Source organism: Heteronotia binoei, chromosome 21 (assembly GCF_032191835.1).
Source record: "Heteronotia binoei isolate CCM8104 ecotype False Entrance Well chromosome 21, APGP_CSIRO_Hbin_v1, whole genome shotgun sequence".
Classification (NCBI taxonomy): Eukaryota; Metazoa; Chordata; class Lepidosauria; order Squamata; family Gekkonidae; genus Heteronotia; species Heteronotia binoei.
The window spans coordinates 61,808,365-61,827,533 of NC_083243.1; the positions used below are offsets into that span (position 1 = coordinate 61,808,365).

General features: G+C 42.4%; 1 protein-coding gene across 3 annotated transcripts in view; it reads right to left on the minus strand.

Annotated features, from left to right (window-relative positions):
- AP4S1 (adaptor related protein complex 4 subunit sigma 1) overlaps nucleotides 1-19,169 on the minus strand; it is a 57,180-nt gene that overhangs the window by 7,217 nt on the left and 30,794 nt on the right. For 2 of the 3 annotated variants that reach the window (XM_060261438.1, XM_060261437.1), the window contains exons 2-4: nucleotides 12,573-12,765; nucleotides 7,029-7,115; nucleotides 5,696-5,764 (exon numbers count right to left, since the gene is read on the minus strand). In XM_060261438.1, the coding sequence (XP_060117421.1) occupies nucleotides 5,696-5,764; nucleotides 7,029-7,115; nucleotides 12,573-12,710 (294 nt within the window). In that variant the 5' untranslated portion in view covers nucleotides 12,711-12,765. Of the gene's footprint in view, nucleotides 1-1,106; nucleotides 1,191-5,695; nucleotides 5,765-7,028; nucleotides 7,116-12,572; nucleotides 12,766-19,169 lie in introns of those variants that run through there. The other variant, XM_060261439.1, reaches the window with a different exon arrangement.

The following is a 19,169-nucleotide window of genomic DNA, read 5'->3' on the forward strand; positions in this document are numbered from 1 at the left end:
AATGTCTGCTTTGCCTCAATAGTGGAGGGCCCTTCCAGCCATGCCCACTTTGATGAGAAACCAAGCTTGATTGGCTAGCAACAGGCAATGAGGGAAAAATGAAGGCAGCTTCTCCAGTAGCCCAATCTTAAACACAGGACACCATATTCGCCACCCCCCATACCAAGAATAAAACATCGCTGTTCTGCTCCCGAGGAATACCATTTTTTTGTCTGTCTCTCTGACTGTTTGGTTCCTCAGAGGGAGGAGCCTTCAGCCCATTGAGGGAAGGCTTTCTGTGGCAGTTTCCCTCCTCCTTCCTCAGCCAAGCTAGAGAAGGCTTTCTTTGTCTCCTCTGTAAAGCAGTGCCAATCGAGGGAAGGCTTTCTGTGGCAGTTTCCCTCCTTCTCCCTCTGTCAGCCAATCAAGAGAAGGCTTTATTTCTCTCCTCTGCAAAGCAGTGCCTCAGTCCTCAGGCAATGGAACACAACAGATCTTGAGTGGTGGTTGATAGGCCAGTGGTTTATGGAGTGCACCCCGCAGTCAATGGGAGAGCTGGTTTTGGCCACTACCATAGGACTTTTATTATATAAAGGATTAATATAAAAACCTGTAGAAATCCTACTGAATGTGTCTTTTGCATTGGAAAACTTACCAACCCTTGACCACACAATAAAGGTCTACCTTTGTAGACCCAAGGGCCTTAGACCTTATTTTAATTTGTTTCAAAAAATAATGTGAGCCTTTGAGAATGCTGAATTCTATGCCCAATACCAAATTTCATACTTCTTGAATTTTTGCCAAATTGTGGGAATGCATACAATTGATAATGGTCTCCATCTTACCACTCTCCAAAGCAAAGTAAGAAGCCTTCCTCCGGCCTAAATGAAGAGCCGCTTAAATTGGGGAAAAGCACCTTAGGGTGGAAGAACTTCAGGACCCTCTGTCTTTTCTATGTGAAAGATGCAGTGTCATCCTAATCCTAATTTGCATATGTACAAAGGACATGGAACCACTGCCTGAGTAAGGAAACACCATATGCTTCTCTCATACTTTTGTTGGCAAGTTTGTGGTCATTAGCATATTCAGCCAATGCTGCATATTTATTTCTGAAACATTATGCTTAGGTTAAAGGATGCTGCCTAGTAGCAGTATACTACTTGCAGCAGCTCAGGGAGATTGTAGTTGCTCAGAGCTGCTGGGCTGCTAAACTGGGGAATGTAGAAAAGTAGGGTGGATTAGAGAAGCTACATATCATGCCATGCTCTATTTTAATAGCAAGAAATGCATAGAATAAATATGTAACTACTGACGAACTGGACCATTCATTCCAAAGAGATGTTCTGGTGAAAACCACAAACTTGAAATGTTCTGTCCTAAATTAACATTGCATTTGCCGAATCCAGGCAGTGCACTAAACTAGGAAGGTAATGGGAGAGGAGAAGGAGGAGGAGAGAACAAGCTGTAAGAAAGAAAAGAACATCTGTCCTTTACTAGAGAGACATTTTGTCATCTCAGTATTTTTAGATTTGTGAGTTTCAAACATTCTTTGCAAGTGCTATATTTATCTAATGGCGTTTGCAGAGCTTACATTCAGATATCAGACCCTTCACTGGTGTTGCAAGAGAAACAAAATGGAAGCCACAGAATTCAGAGCAAGTGATCAATCCCTTTTTCAGCTCAGATTCCCCTCAACTCCCAAACTAGCAGCATTTTTTTTTTATATGGAGAATAGTACACTCTTGGACCACACATTTACCTACTTAATTTTCACTGACTTTTAAATTATTGCTACCATTTGGTGTACGTAATCCCAAGAGGCCAATTTTTTACACTCTGATCTGGTAGACAGGGTTTCTACTGGTCAAAAGCATGCAATATGAACAGTCCTCTGTCCTTAGTCACCACCATATACTATGGCTAAAGCTTCTCCTGACTGCTGAATCAAGACATTCTATGCAGCACAAGTAAACACCAAACTCAGTCTCCCCTTAAACTGGTGACTGAACCATTGTTGCCAATCTCCAGGTGAGGAATGGAGATTACTCAGAATTACAACTGCTCTCCAGATGGCAGAGATCAGCTCCCCTGGAAAAAATGGCTGCTTTGCAGCATGAACTCTGTGTCATTATACCCTGCTGAGGCTGCTTCCCTCTTGCTTTGGCCCGCATTGTGATTGCAGATCACACAGACTTTCAGCCTAACCTACCTCACAAGGTTGCTGTGCAGATCAAAAAAGAGAGATGAGAATTATGTAAACTGCTTTGGGCCCCACTGTGGAGAAAGATTGTCCTTTTCCTAGGTAGAGGCTTCAGGGAGAGGGGAGGAGGTGGAAAGGTGAAGCCAGATCAATTCCCCTACAGAAAACGTCCACCTTGGGTGCGTGGGAAGACAGCAAGGCGTGGGCAGTGGCTCAGAGCCTCTTTCTAGAGCCCCTTGTACTTTTCTCCGCAATGGGCCTTATTCCTTGTATTTTATATCAATTGCAACTTCTGAATCATCTTCCAAGGCAGCCCTTCACAGATCACAAAACAATAATCAAAAAATGTCCAGAATACATGTAACTGTAGTCAAATAATGACTTTCAAAATAGTCCTTCACTGAAATTGACCCAACTAGCATCATCTACTGAGTCTACATTTGTAGGATGAACCTAATAGTACTGCCAAATTGCAAACCTGCTTTTTTGGAATAAGTGAAATGCCCAGCTAACACAGACGGACTCCTCAATACTTATATAACTATATTATCAACTAACAGCCTCTATAGTTTGCCTGGAATGAGCTTCAGTTTATTGTGTCTCAGTAAGATTGCCAGCCTTAGGTGGGGAAATTTTTGGCAATCTGGGGGTGGAACATGGGAATGGTGGGGTTTGGGGAGGGAGAGACCTTAGAGGTATATCATATCATAAAGTCTACCCTCCAAACAGCCATTTTCTCCAGGTGGACTGATCACTGTAGTCTAGAGATCAGTTGAAATTCCAGGAGGACTCCAGCCATCACCTTGGGGTTTAATAATGAAGAGTAACACAGAAATTAAGTAAGTATAAAGGAAAGGTCCCCTGTGCAAGCACCAGTCGTTTCGGACTCTGGGGTGATGTTGCTTTCACGTTTTCACGGCAGACTTTTTACGGGGTGGTTTGCCATTGCCTTCCCCAGTCATCTACACTTCCCCCCCCCCCAGCAAGCTGGGTACTCATTTTACTGACCTCAGAAGGATGGAAGGCTGAGTCAACCTCAAGCCGGCTACCTTAACCCAGCTTCCGCTGAGGATCGAACTCAGGTCGTGAGCAGAGTTTAGGACTGCAGTACTGCAGCTTTAACACTCTGTGCCACGGGGCTCTTCAATAAGTATAACTGTGCCTTAAATTACTAATGATAATGTCATCATAACTTAGTCCATAGAAATCACTCAATAAAGTATATTCATAGCTGATAATTCAGATGTAGAGATGTTTTTTTTCAGTAGGAGTTTCATAACTACCTCTAGAGACAGTACTACCTTGTCCTGCAGTGACACATTCACTACCCCGATGTTATTCAACATCTATATGCGCCCCCTTGCCTAGATTTCCCGGAGGTATGGGCTTGGGTGTCACCAATATGCAGATGACACTCAGCTCTATCTGCTAATGGACAGCCGGCCTGGCTGCGTCCCAGGGAACCTGGACCTGGCTTTGCAGGCCGTGGCAACTTGGCTTAGGCTGAGTGGGCTGAAGTTGAACCCGACGAAGACAGAGGTCCTTTGCGTGGGTTGCAGCGCTCTGGGGAAGGAAATTCCTCTCCCGGTTTTTGATGGTGTACCGCTGAAAGCAGCGCACAGAGTCAAGAGCTTGGGGTTCTACTGGAGCCTTCATTATCAATGGAGGCCCAGATAGCAGCCACTGCCAAGTCGGCGTTTTTTCATCTGAAGCGGGCACGGCAGTTGGCCCCCTTCCTAGAGTGCCGGGACCTAGCAACAGTGATTCATGCAACGGTCACCTCAAGATTGGATTACTGTAATGCCCTCTACATGGGGCTGCCTCTATGCCGAACCCAGAAGCTGCAGCTGGTGCAGAACGCAGGGGCTAGGTTGTTATTAGGGCTCCCGAAATGGGAGCACATACGGCTGGGCCTGCCAGTTATATATCGGGTTCGTAACAAAGTGCTGGTTATTACCTTTAAAGCCCTATATGGCCGAGAACCTGTCTACCTAAGGGACCATCTCTACCCATATGAACCCCAGAGAGAACTGAGGTCAGCGGGGAAGAACCAATTGACTATCCCTGGGCCGAAGGAGGCAAAACTACAGAACACCCATATACGAGCCTTCTCTACTGCAGTACCACACCTTTGGAACCAGCTCTCGGAAGAAGTGCGGGCCCTGCGGAACCTTGAACAGTTCCGCAGGGCCTGCAAGACCATCCTTTTTATGATGGCCTTTGCCGATTGAATGATCGAAGGATTTGCTTAAAGTGACTTGCCGTCATATTTGCTGATAGAATAGCACCAGAAATGTTGATTTTAACTTAAAATTAGAATGTTTTTAAGATTAATGTTGTTTTAATATCCATTGTATAACTTATTGTATGAAATGTTGTTAGCCGCTCTGAGCCTGCTTCGGCGGGGAGGGCAGGATATAAATAAAATATTATTATTATTATTATTACCCCTTGGATCCACCCAGCAATCTCTTCTGTCTCAATGTAATAATAACTAATGAAGGGTGAGGATCAAACACTGATTCCTCCAAACATCCGTATTAGTGGAGAAGGCAGATTACTTTCTTTCTTTTTTAAAATAAGTCTTCAGCTTAAAGTACATAAACTATCGTAAGAACATAAGAGGAGTCCTGCTGGATCAGACCAGGGGTCCATCTAGTCTGGTATCTTATCTCACACAGTAGTCAACCAGTTACTCTGGAGGACAACAGTTGGTCATTTAGACTGAGGCTATCCCCTGATATTGCCTCCTGAGACCAGAATTGAGAGGTTTCCTGCCTCTGAACATGGAGGTTCCCTTTTGTCACCATGGCTTGTAGCTGCTGAGACACCTATTCTCCATGAATCCTTCTAATCCCTCTTTAATATCTTCTGCGCTTGCAGCCATCCCTACAACCTCTAGCAGTTAATTTGACATTTTAATTTTTTGCTACAGTGTAAAAACAGAGGAATTCTTAGGTTGGGAAATACCTGGATATTCTGGGGTTGGAGCCTGAAGAAGCTGGGATGGGGGAGGGGAGAGATTTCAATTGGATTTAATTCCATTGAGTCCATTTTCCAAAGTGGCAATTTTTCCCAGTTGAACTGATCTCTGTCTCCTAGAGATCAGTTGTAAACCCAGGAGATCTCAAACCACTACCTAGAGGTTTGCAATCCTACTCATACAGGAGCTGTCCCTTGCCTCCATTATACTTCTGGAGTATTTCCAAATATTGTAAATGGAGGATCCTTGCCAATATGGAACTCCATTTGTACATATTGTGCTTTTATATGTGCAGAGACGATGGATCGTAATGTCCATAGTCAATTCTGTTGGTCTACGTGTAGGGATGAAAACAGAGAACTAAAATCATATGCAGAGAAAACAACACACTAATGCACAAGGTGACTTTCATCAGTTGCAATGGGTTGTGCCCCAGTACATAGAAGCATGGCAGTTATGGTATATCATACTGCTGTCTACAACCCTTTCAGGAAAAAAAGACAAACCTAGTTTTGGTTCCACATCACACTTACCACTCTGCTGAAATACTTGTCCAAAACTTCCACAAAATTATGAATTAGTTCATATACAGCCATTTCATTCTGAAATTCAGTTGAGAATACATACAAATAAACAGTGAACTGATATACTAATCTCTCTTCTGGTATATTTAAACATTTTAAGGAAGGTCTAGAAGCAAAACAGGGCCAGCTCAAGACTTTTTGGCACTCTAGGCAAATTACATCACTGCTCCTATTGCTGTGGGGAAGCCACCACCTGCCTTTCCCTTCTGTACTGGAGAAGAAGAGCCACCACCTGCAGGGAAGCTGCTGCCTGCCCTCTTCCTCCTCAGCACCACTGGGATACACCTATTGCCACCTTCGACCTCTCTTGCACAATGGGAAGCCAATCCCTCCTCCCTCTCACATTGTACAGAAGCTACCTCACTCATGCTGCCCTCACTGGGACATGTGCTATGGTTTGCCCCAGTGCCAAATCTCCCAATGGGATCAGAATGGAAGGCAAAATGGTCCTGGAAAAGGACCTCTCCAACCCTTCCACAGCATCACCCACTTGATGGAAGGGAAGAAAGGAGGGCTTGCCCCTACCCACACCCCCATGGATGGAAGAAACAAGTTTTCTGTTTGCTACTCACTGGGCTATGGCAGACTCTGAAACTGTGGGCAGGGTGGCACAAGGCTGGTTTTGTTGCCCCGCCACTTCTAGGGCTTTAACATGCACCTAATGGATGAGACAGCCTGATTTTGAGAACCTAAGATTTGTTGTATCCATCAAATAAACTCAAGAACACCTTTCAGCTAAAAAAGACTGAGATTAAAAGGTCTGAAAAAGGGACAACAGAGGTTAACAGCACTTATGTGTGGCTCATCTAGCAAGTAGCATTGCCAACTGGCCTGGACAAATAGGAGTTTAATGGGACATTTAACAGGTGATGCCATTTACCTCCACATAATGAAAAGCTCCAACTGTCCAATTCTACACATTAAGCCTCTATTAAAGTCCACTTGGCAATCTATGTGGGACAGAGGCTGCAGTCCTAAGAATACTTCCTTGGGAGTAAGCCCCAAGGAATAAAATGGAACTTACTTTAAAGTAGACCGACTGAGCACTGCTCCCAGAAAATACTACTACTGTTTGGAATGTCTTTTAGAATTCTAAGAAACTGAAGGGTTTGTTTCTTTTCTGTGACTTTGGTTAAAGAGCTAGACAGTATGCAAAAAGAAACAACTCAGAGCGAAAAACTGCATGATTTCTGAAAAGCAGAAGGAAAGTGAGGTAACTGGAATACAAGGTGTCATTAAACCATCTTTTTATTTTCATATAAGTGATAGGTATAACACGTACCTCAGTTTCATTAATTCCAACCACTATGAAAAGGGCAGCATATTGTCTGTATACCAGCTTAAAATCTTTGTACTCAATGAAGGAACACTAAAGAAAAAACACAAAGCAAAACACATTAATTTAATTTACTAATTAATTAAAACAGGAATTTCCAAACTTTTCCCCTCCGTGGCCTGGTTCCTTCCCCAGGGTCCAGGCGGAGGACACTCAGGGAGCGATACAGAGACTGCACACCAGCCAGGAACTTTCCCCACTCTTTCTAATGTTTCTGAACATCAGAGGGGGACTGGGGAGGACTTCTGGCCGGCACGCAGTCTCAGTATCGCTCCCTGAGTGTCCTCTGGGCAGAGGAGGATCGGGGAGCGATACAGACACTGTGCACCGGCCAGGAGCTTTCCCCACCCTCTCTGATGTTTCCAAACATCAGTGAGGGATGAGGGAGGGCTTCTGGCCAGTGCACAGTGTCTGTAGCGCTCTCTGAGTGCTACAGGCGGCAACGACATGGGGGGCAGGGGCTGGAGTGCAGCGCGGCAGGCAGTGCCGAAGATGAATGGAGAGGGGAGGGGGCTGTCGGGCCGCCCTGGTAAACTACAAAAGATCCTAGTAATAAGCAATGGTCCTGAATAAAGTATGCAATAATAGTCAAAAACATCCTCAGTTAAAACCAAACTAAAACAGTAGGCCTCCAAATCTCTCCCTTCCCCCCCCCCTAAAAGATGCCTGCTATTCAAACTCCCTCAAAAGCCCTAACAAACAAGCAGGCCTTGTAGTTAGGGATGCCATTCCCCAGTTTGGAGCAGGGTATCCCCCAGTATTTTGGGCTCCTGCCTGCCTCCAGCCAGCTGGTCAGCAGGGGGAAATCCCACCCTCAACACAACGTACTGATGTCATGTAGAAGTGACGTCATCACGTCAATGATGTTACCTGGTGATGGCTCTAGTGTTTTTTTGTTTTAGGGTGATCTTACATTGAGTTTTGCCCAAAAAGCAGAATGTCACTGCACAATGTAATGACATAACGTTTGTGTGACACAAAGACATCACAATGCTCCACCCCTACCACTGGAAAGCTCCTCACTGTCATGATCACTGGACCTCATTAAGTGCTTCCTAGGATCTCTAGTGAGAGGCCTACACCCCTTCAGGGAGCCTGTTCCACAGAGATGGAGCTACAACGGAAAAGCCTCCAAGGAAGTTTAGAATACTAAGGGGCCAAAGGTTAAAAACATCAATAGTTATAGACAAAAGTACACGTGTTTATTACAAATATATAAAAACCTTGTAGGAGCCCAAATGAAGCCGTATAAAATCACTGAAGTGACAAATGCACATGAAAGGTACATATATGACCTGACATGATCTTCAGATAATAAACACATGTACTTTTGTCTATAACTATTGATGTTTTTAACCTTTGGCCCCTTTAAAGGTTTTTGCTTGTTTGGTTTAGTTTCTCTTCTCCTCTCTTTGTGGCACCACTGGAAAAGGCCTGGGCTCTGGTTGATGCCAGAGAGGCCACCCTAAGTTGTGAGATAGCCAACATATGACCTGATACGAAGCGAATGGACATGTGAGATATGCCCTTAAATAAATCAGCTTCATCTGTATTGATTTTCTACCCATTAATCTAGACACCTGATTTATGCAAGTAGAAATTAGGTAAGCTAAACTGTGCACAAAGTCAATGTCTGTAGTGCATTGTAATTTTATTTAACAGCTGCAAAAGTGGGGAGCCTCCAAGCACTACTAGATCCTGATCTTTACTATGACTCAAAATCTCAACCAGCAGCTATAGCCTTTGTCAGGAGTTCAAAGGAAAGTAAATTTAGCAGGAACTATAAGGTGACGGCTCTAGGCTGTAAAGTCCCCAACTGTCTTGTTGAAGTAAAAAGGGCTCCAGGTGATTTTGCCTTTATTATTTAACAACAGTTTGCAGTTGTTTTTGTTGAAGGAGGTGATGGCTAGCTATACTGAAAATAATGGTTTCCTTGAAAGTACATATACAGAGCAGCCAAGAATTAATCAAAGTATTATAAACTGAATTAAAGAACTGAAAACAGTGGATAATAGCTATGGGCAAAAATAACTCCTGAACACTCAGTCTTGAGAAGTTCGTACAGTAATATAATATCAGCTTGTTCTTAGCTGTATGCATAGTTCTTGGGCATGCAAGATACTCCTTCATTCACTGTAGGAAGTAGACCTGCAGCACACATCTATGGATCCTCCATAGGAATGAACAGATGGGGAAGGTGATGCATTTTCATGCCTAGAAGGCATACTTCATTCAGGACCATTGCTTATTACTAGGATCTTTTGTAGTTTACCTTTTCCAATTTACAAAGAGCTTTTCTGTTCTTGGTTCTCCCACTGATTTGAATAGGATGCTAAGGGTCAGATGACAATGGATATCAAGGACCACATTCTTATATAGAGACAGAATCTGACTGGCAAGGGTTCTTCAGGGTCTCAGACAGAGAAAGGCCTTTTGCTACCCCCCACTACCTGAGATTGAACCTGGTATCTTCCATACACAACAGAATTAAGTAAACCAACTTCCAAAATATATACAAATTAGGAATGTCCATTGTGAGGAAAAATACCACAGGTTCTAGAAAAAGGCTTTGGGCGAGTGCCCCTCCCTTGCTGCCTTTCCACTCACCCAAGTGAAGGCATTCCCTCCCCCACCACCTCAAGGACAGCTGATCTCTGCCATCTGGAGAGCAGTTGTAATTCTGAGTGATCTCCAGCCCTCACATGGAGACTGGCAACAGTGGTTATTCAGAAGGAAATGGCTGGTTTGAAGGATGGAGTGTATGGTACCTGCCTGAGGTCCCACCCCTCCTCAAACCCCACTGTCGCCAGACTCTACCTTTATATCTCCAGGAATTTCCTAACTTGGAGTTGGCAACCCTATATCTTTATCCGCCCCTCTGACTTCAGTTTTCCATCACCTCTCCCCCTGCAGCCTCTACCTAGGAAAAGGACAGTCTTTCTCCTCAGTTTGGGGGGGGGGGGAACCAAAGCAGCTTACAACATTCTCCTCTCCCCCCTTTGATCTGCACTACAACCCGGTGAGGTAGGTCAGCTTGAAAGTCTGTAACTAGTCTGAAATCACCCAATCAGCTTCTACAACAAGAACCTAGGTATTACAGACCCCTCTCTGGAGCCCTAACTCCTATAATGCTCTCCTAAAATGTCACCACAGAACCTGCAAGAATTTCCCACCAACCTGGAACTGGCAGCCCTAGTCAGGACTGGCCTAAATGAGTTCTCCCTCAGAGGCCTTTAGTGATATCTTTCAGAACAACACTCTCTCAAAGTTGTTGGTCTTAAGCACAGGACTTCAATCTCTGTCTGTCTGTCCCTCCCTCTCTCTCTCTCTGTACAGGCCCGGGCCTAGGGTTTCTAGTGCCCCAGGCCCCTCCATGCCCCCCCCCCAGCGTGCAGCCCAATTATGTCACCGAAAGTGACATCATCGGGGCATGAAGCCCTGTGCCCGGCCCTCTCCCGCTTCAAAGGGAGCTGGAAAGACCTCTTTCCAGTTCCCTCTGAAGCAGGAGAGGGCTGGGCACAGGGCAGGCCATGCCGCGCCTGGTTGGTAGTGAGTGCACTCAGAGTCAGCTCTGAGTGCGCTTGCTGCCACACCCCCTGACTTTGCCAAGGCTCAGGCAGCTTCAGAGAGGTCAGGACGCAGCAGGAGTGCTTAGAGTGCGCTCGCTGCCATGCCCCCGACTTTACTGAGGCTTGGGCAGCCTCCGCGAGGTCAGGATACAGCGGGAGCACTTAGAGTACTCACTGCTATGCCCCCCCAGGGTTGGGATGCAGTGGGTGCGGGTGGTGCGTTAGGAGAGGGGGTGTCTCATGGCGCCCCTAGGCCAGGTGGTACCTCGGGCCACCGCCTACTTGGCTGAATCTCATGCGCCGGCCCTGTCTCTGGTCTGCTGTTATGAGATGCAATTTTTCTCAGTCTCTGGCTCTTTCCCTTCCGAAGAAGGATAGGGAGAAGTCCTCCACCAATCAAAGGAAGGCTTTCTCTGGCTCTTCCCTCATCCTCCCTCCCTCAGCCAATAGAGGGGAGGCTTTCTTTCTCTCTTCTGTGAAGCAGTGTGACAGGTGGCTCAGCCAATAGGAGAGTAGGGAAAGCCAGAAACTGCCAGAACCAAGGTTGGTTGCCTTTTAGTGACAGAATCAGCTTGACTGGCTAGCAACAGCCACTAGGGCAAGAGAGAGGAGTGGACTCAACCAATGGCTTGCAAGTAGTCTTGATTGATGGCTTGATCTATAGGATGATAAACAAAACTAAATATGAGTCCTTGTTATATATATTTATACATTTTATATATTATATGTTTTGGGGACCTGCTTAACACTGGGAAACCACCCCATAAAAAATCTGCCATGAAAACGTTGTGAAAGCAACGTCACTCAAGAGTCGGAAATGACTGGTGCTTGCACAAGGGACCTTTCCTTTCCTTAACGCTTTTGATTATTTGATCTATTTGGGGGGGTTATTTTCCTCTCTTTTGTTTTTGACCTTCCATACACAAAACATCTAGTCTGCCTCTGAACTATGGTCTCCCCTAAAAACGTTTCACAGCTGACCGAAGAGCTGACTTCAGGGTTTTGCACTCCAAGGCCAACACACTAATCACAATACCACATGGGCCCTCCGTGTTCTTAAACATGGGTATAAAGCAAGGGACAGAGGGTTTATAACAGAACAGAAGCATGTAGGAAAGCAGCATTGACTCTACATCACTCATAGTTCCTCTCCGCCCCCCCACCCCGAACATTTAATATACTGAAAGTGTACTTATTCATTCTTTCTCACACACCATTTATTTACTTATTACTTACTTATGCCTTTCTCTTTTTCTGCTTATTACTTACTTATGTCTTTCTCTTGAGTGAGAGAAAGGCCTAAGCAGTTTACACCATGCTCCTCTCCGGAATGTTATGCTCACCACAACCCTATGAAGTAGGTTAGGCTGTGAGTTTGTGATGGGCCCAAGGTCACCCATAGGGTTGACAGGGCCCCTGTTATGTTGGGATACCTTCCACCAGCACCTCCTGCTTCCTGCCCCTACTGTCAGCTGGCAGAAAGAACATTTATTTTAAAATGTCTTTTATTTATTTATTTATGATTTATATCCCGCCCTTCCCACCAAGGTGGCTCAGCAAATGTCAGCAAATCCTAGGGTGTTGTTTTCCTCAGATGTGACATAAAATTGCATCAATGACAATTTTAAAATTTTAATTAATTTTAATTTTACCACAGAGTTTCTAGAAATTCCTAGAATGATGTGATGTCACTTGTAGGTTTATCCCACAAGTGATATCATGCTGTTGTGTTAACAGTACCTCCTTTTTCCTATCTCCCTATCTCCTGCTAGGCACCAGCCATCAGCTCACAACCCTAATCACATAGCAAGCTTCCATGGCAGAGTGGGGATTTGACCTCAGACCTCCCAAATCCTAGTCCAACATTCTAACCATTATTCCCCACTCGCCATAAACAACTCTGTAAGAACAAATGACATACTTGCTCCTTTGAACGGGAAAGGCAGTGCTTGATGACTTCAGCTTCCAGCATTGTCCGTTTGCGAAGGTCCATGTACTCATAATAACGAGACAGCCTTGTTTGGCCTTGTTTGTTCACCATAAGAAAAAACTTGATCATCTTTCTTGGATTGCAGTAAATACCTTTTCTGAGGTTAGATGATCAAACTGTGTATCTGGAGGGAGGAAAACCAGAAATGTCAGTTACATAAAACTGTCAGAAAATTATTTATAATATTAGTTGGCTGGGATGAGGGGCACTTTTTGCAGACAAACTGTGCAATCAGGTGAGGCTGCTGAAGCCTCATAGCCCATCCTAAACAACTGACTAACAGGGAGGGGAAAAGGGAATTACAACTGGATGGGCTACTGTAAAAGTCTGCTAAGTGCTTTACCAGTGCAGAAATTATAGAAGACATTTTTCAGCACTGAAACCCTCCCTTCCCCCCACAAATTCCAGCAAGGAGATATGTTTAGCAGGCATGTGGGAGGAAAATGCATAGCCAAAGTTACTGGGAACTGAGTTCTGTAGAAAACTGAAATGCTAGAAAAGAGAGAGTGGGAAATCTTTGTATTAATATGCCATCAACTGAGAGATCCCCTCCCCCAATTTTGATAGACAGATCCATTGGTGAGGCACACAAGGGTGAGGGCACTGTCCTACTTGGAAACTATGTTTGGAACAAAAACATAAGGATGTTGCTTCTTTATCAGACCCCAGGTTTGTCTAGTCCAGCATCCTGCTTAACAGAGCAGCCAGCTTTTCAGGAATCCCATAAGGCACAGCATCAAGGCAGTAGCTCTCCTGTGGTGTTTTTTCCTCTCTGTCCCCCACCATCTGAAACAGTTACTCAGAGGCATGCTATCTCTGGCCTCAGTTGTTCCATTTGGTCACCATTGCTAATAGCAATGACAGACCATCAAGAGTAATTTGGTATCTTCTACATTAGGGGTGGCCAAACTTGTTTAATGTAAGAGCCACACAGAATACACGTCAGATGTTTGAGAGCCAAAAGACATGAATGTTGGATGTTTGAAGGAAGGAAGGAAGGAAGGAAGATGGATGGGGAGGTGGGAGATGGAAAGAAAGCAACTTTAAATGCATTGTCCAAGCCACTGGCTGGCTTGGCTTGGAGAAGTTATTTAAAGAGACAAATGCCTTCTCCAAGGTGCTGCGGGCTTTGAGAGCCACACAATATGTGTTAAAGAGTCACAGTTAGGCCACTCCTGATCTACGGTGTAGGCTACTTCACTGTTCATCCTTGAATAGTGAAGTAGCACAGGCCCAAAGTAGATTTTAGTACCTATCCATTTAGTAGAAGAACAGTAGGTTTTTATACCTGCTTTAAGGAGGTATATCTCCTTAAGAGACAAACCTATGATGATAGCTGGAAATATGGTGAAAATTTTGAGAGGTACCATGGCCAGTGAGACAAAAAGGAGAGAATACCAAGCTTTAACAGGCTTTCTGAGAGAAAGAGAAATACCCTATACATGGCTAATGCTGGAAGGCATCATTTTTACCTATCAGGAGAATAGGTACAGGATAAACTCCATCTTCAAAGCCCAGAACTTTCTGGATAGAGTGAAGGAAAAAGAGGGGAAAGAAAAGAAGGATGATGAAGAGGAAGAAGAAAGCTCTGGTGAAGAGAATCCAAATGAACCATGGAAATACCTGACAAGACAACAGACTAAAAAAGATAGTGATAAGAAAAATCCATAATGGCATCAATAATTTTTATCAATGTGAATGGACTCAACTCTCCTGTTAAAAGGAGGAAGACCTTTAGATATTTGACAAAATTGGAAATGGATATAATTTGCTTACAAGAAACCCATATCTTAATTAAAGACCAACATCTTTTGAAAATCAAGAAACTTGGTAGTTTATTTATAACAACAGATATGAATAAAAAGAAAAGGGGAGTGGCAATATATATTAAGGATAAATTTAACCCACAATTGCAGTATGCCTCTGAAAATGGAAGAACCCTATTAGTGGAAATTACAGTGGACAATCAAAAAAATCCTACTGGCAAATATTTATGCCCCAAATAATCACCAAGAGAAATTCTTTCAAGATTTACATCTTAAATTATCAACTTTGGAATATGTGGAATACTGCTTAATAGGAGATTTTAATGCAGTGTCTGGTAGACAATTGGACAAAAAAAACACATAAACAGATTAAAAGTAAAAGTCTTCAATTGCCAATAAGCTGTTGGAAGCTAGCAGAGGAACTGGATTTGGTTGACGCATGGAGAACAAGATACCCAAATTCGAAAGACTTCACCTATTATTCTCCTAGCCACCAAACGTGGTCAAGAATTGGTACGTGTTGGCTCTCTACAAACTTGGTCAAAGATTTAGTTGAGACAGAAATTCAAACAAGAGTCATATCAGATCATAGTTCTGTAATGATAAAGTTTAAAGGTACTAGACCGAAAAGTTCATGGAGGTTAAATACCTCAATTTTGAAAGACAAAGACTTTCTCAAGGAATCTAAGGTTGAAATGGAATCCTTCTTCAAACAGAACATACACAAGCTGTAAAGATGCAAGTAGTTTGGGATGCTGCCAAAGCATTCTTCAGAGGCCTCGCAATTAGATATAATACCAAGAAAAAGAAAGAAAGAGCTGAAAATTTTCAAAAATTAATGTTATAAGCTGGAGAAGCTGAAAAGAATTTAAAAATGCAACCAAGACAGAAGTTCCAAAATAAGGTTAAAGAAACACAACACCAATTAAACTTGTTACTCATAGAGGAGACAGAAATAAAATTGAGAAATGCCAGACAAAAAAATTTTGAGCATGCCAATAAGCCTGGAAGGTGGCTGGCCTGTAGGATGAAAAAAGAGAACGCCAAAAGAACAATATCGGTTTTGAAAGATGAGAACAATAAAGAGAAAGTGCAAAAACAGGAGATTTGTCAAATCGTGGAACAATTCTATAAAAAGTTATATTAAGATAAGCAAGTTCACAAGACAGATTTAGAAGATTATATTAACCAAAACAACCTTAACAAATTGACAAAAGAACAACAAAAATTTTTAAATGAACCAATAACAATAAGGGAACTTGGAGATGTAATGGCATCTCAAAAGAATGGTAAAGCCCCTGGTCCAGATGGACTGCCTGCCGAATTTTACAAAGCTTATGAGGAGTCTCTACTGTTACCATTTAAACATCTATTTGAAAAGATTCAAGATGAAGGCCAAATACCAGCTTCTTGGCAAGAAGCTACAATATCTTTAATTCCAAAAGAAGGTGCAGATTTGAAAGATATAAAAAATTATCGTCCAATTTCTCTTTTAAATGTGGACTATAAAATCTTTGCTGCAATACTGGCACAATGTTTGAAGAAAGTTCTACATTCTACAATACACCAAGACTGAAGGAATCATCAGTCGACACATGTAGGTTCAGGAAGAAGAGAGGTCTGACTTCCTCAACCAACATAAGAACATAAGAGAAGCCATGTTAGATCAGGCCAATGGCCCATCCAGTCCAACACTCTGTGTCACACAGTGGCAAAAAATTTTATATATATATACACATATACACACACTGTGGCTAATAGCCACTGATGGACCTCTGCTGCATATTTTTATCTAAACCCCTCTTGAAAGTGGCTATGCTTGTGGCCGCCACCACCTCCTGTGGCAGTGAATTCCACATGTTAATCACCCTTTGGGTGAAGAAGTACTTCCTTTTATCCGTTTTAACCTGTCTGCTCAGCAATTTCATCGAATGCCCACGAGTTCTTGTATTGTGAGAAAGGGAGAAAAGTACTTCTTTCTCTATTTTCTCCATCCCATGCATTATCTTGTAAACCTCTATCATGTCACCCCGCAGTCGATGTTTCTCCAAGCTAAAAAGTCCCAAGCGTTTCAACCTTTCTTCATAGGGAAAGTGTTCTAGCCCTTACTTTATTTATACATTCTGTCTTGAAGCTACATATTTGCTTAGTACATAGTGTTTAAACAAACAACAGGATGCATCTGTTCAAGGGGGACAGACCATTGTTTACAGGATTCAATACAGTTATCAATTTGTCAATACTGCAAGGGTCAGCATAAAGAGTGAGAATGTGAGTGAACAGGATGTGAGATGCCTGTGCCCTTTTGACTCTTCAGACACAATGCGGAATATGGGAACTCCAGGCTGGTATGCCAGGCACATGGTCGCACCCAGTTCCTGTTTGTGGTCTTTGTGAGACCTGAGAACCAAGCAGTTTCTCAGGGCAGGATTCCCACAAAGACCAAGCTGGATTCCTTCCTAGAAGATACGTGAAAGATAATGTTAGAACAGTTTATGTTACAGCAACTTAAACATATGGAATGTGGGGAAAATTTTTTGAGAACAGTAGAATCAATATACTCTCTCCAAAGAGCAAGGGTGATGGTGAATGGCGAACTAACAGAAGCAATTAATATCCAAAAGGGCACAAGACAAGGCTGTCCACTGTCACCACTCCTTTACATTCTATCTCTAGAGATGTTGAATAACCAGATATAAAAAGACACAAGTATCAAGGAAGCACTGGTAAAAGGTGAACAATACAAATTGAGAGCTTTTGCAGATTATCTAGTTTTTATATTAGAGCAATCAATAGATTCAATAGACTGTCTTATAAACAAGATCACTCAATTTGGTTATTGGGCAGGACTGAAGATCAATTACCGCAAAACAAATTTTTTGACAAAGAATATGACAATGGAACAAATTCAATCTCTTCAACAAAAATCAGGGGTTTTGTATGAAAAAAGAATCAAATATTTAGGCATACTTATTTTAAATAAGTGCAGCAGTTTAAAAATGGACAACTATGACAAACTACTTAAAGAAATTTTAAAAGATCTGGAAAAATGGCATGATTTGAATCTATCCCTAATGGGAAGAATAGTCTCAATAAAGATGAAGTTGTAAAAGATTGTATGGTTCAATGGGTGAAGAAAATGGGTCATAATATTATATTAGAAGAATGGGAGAGATTGTGGAAGTTCAATATTAAATTAACCAGGTTAGTAACTTTAAAAGAAAATCTGTATAAGATGTTTTATAGATGGTACATGACTCCACAAAAATTGTGTAAGATTTATACTAATATGTCTAACAAATGCTGGAAATGTGCTAAACAGGTGGGTCCTTTCTACCATATATGGTGAGATGGTGAAGGACTATTGGAAAATGGCTCATGAATTACTACAGAAGATTATGAAGACTCAATTCAAACCAGAACTATTTTTATTGAATATATTTCCTGAGGACTATCCCAAAGAAATTAGACATTTGTTGGCACATTTCAGTACAGCAGCCAGGATTCTCTTGGCACAGAGATGGAAATCTCAGGAAATCCCCACGAGAATGGACTTGGTGGGGAAAATTCTGGAAACAGCTGCCTTTCTTTTGTGTGTCCCTATAGTTAGGAGGTTGGTGAATTGCTTTGTAGCATCTGTGTTGTGTATTCTAGACTAGCCTGTCATATTGTTAAAACAATTTTATTGGTAACATATGGTAACAAATCTATTTCTTACATCTTAGTAACTTCCTTTATCTACCCCATATTAATTCTTTATACTTTATATTCTACTCCATATTAATTCTTTTTTTGAGTCCTCAATATCCTTTCTTATTTCTTTTTTAGAGGCAGTTATCATTCCTTTCACCCCCTTCATTATCCCAGCTTCCATTGCATCTAATTGGGCTTGCATTTTCTCCATTGAAGCAGTCCTGGCACGAGTTTGCTTCGGGTCTAACATGTAAAAAAAAAAAAATCAAAAATTTTTGTCTCACCAAATTAAATTTAGACCATCAGGTTTGATTAAGTGAAGCTTGCTCTTTCCAATGAACCCAATTTCGCTGTCCTCTGAGCCTCCCAGGCTCATATATTGATGTTTAAAGTTTTTATTTTTCCTAAAATGGCAGTCGCGACTTTTGCTTCACTTTAAAAAAAATTTCATCCTTTCTCTTTAACCAATTCAAATCTTCTTCACCACTATCCAATAGTCCTTATTTTATAATTGCCAACTCAGTTGACTCCACCAATTTTTATTGTCCCAGTCACTTTAAAAATGTTGTTAAAACTTTGTCCTCCCAGCAATGGCCGCCAATGTTTCTCTCTGATATTATAATCCTAGAGTAGGCTGTTTACTTCTCTGACTTCCTTCTTCTTTCTCCAGTACTTCCTGCTTTTCCTGCCACCAAGTCTCATTTCGCTGGTAGAGAAATCTCACGATATCTGACGTACTTTCTGTGTTGACTATGAGTGCTGCAGATCTATGACGATGGGGCTACCTCCTCAACCGCAGATAGACTAAACAATAAATTCCTTTCTTCTTTTAGCACTGTCTTTTAAATTTACAAAGTTCAAATTTAGCCCCTTTTCTTCTCCTCCTTTCAGGCTTCCATTATTTCCAACTCCCACCTTTTAATTTTGTTTTTTTTAACCTTAATTAGTCCCGGAGTGAAAGATAGCAATCAGTACCTTTTTTGTTGTAGTTTATCCAGATCAACACCAGTCTTTTGTAAATTAGATGTTTAAAGTTGTAAAAGAAGATTCGGATCCTATTGAGCTTATG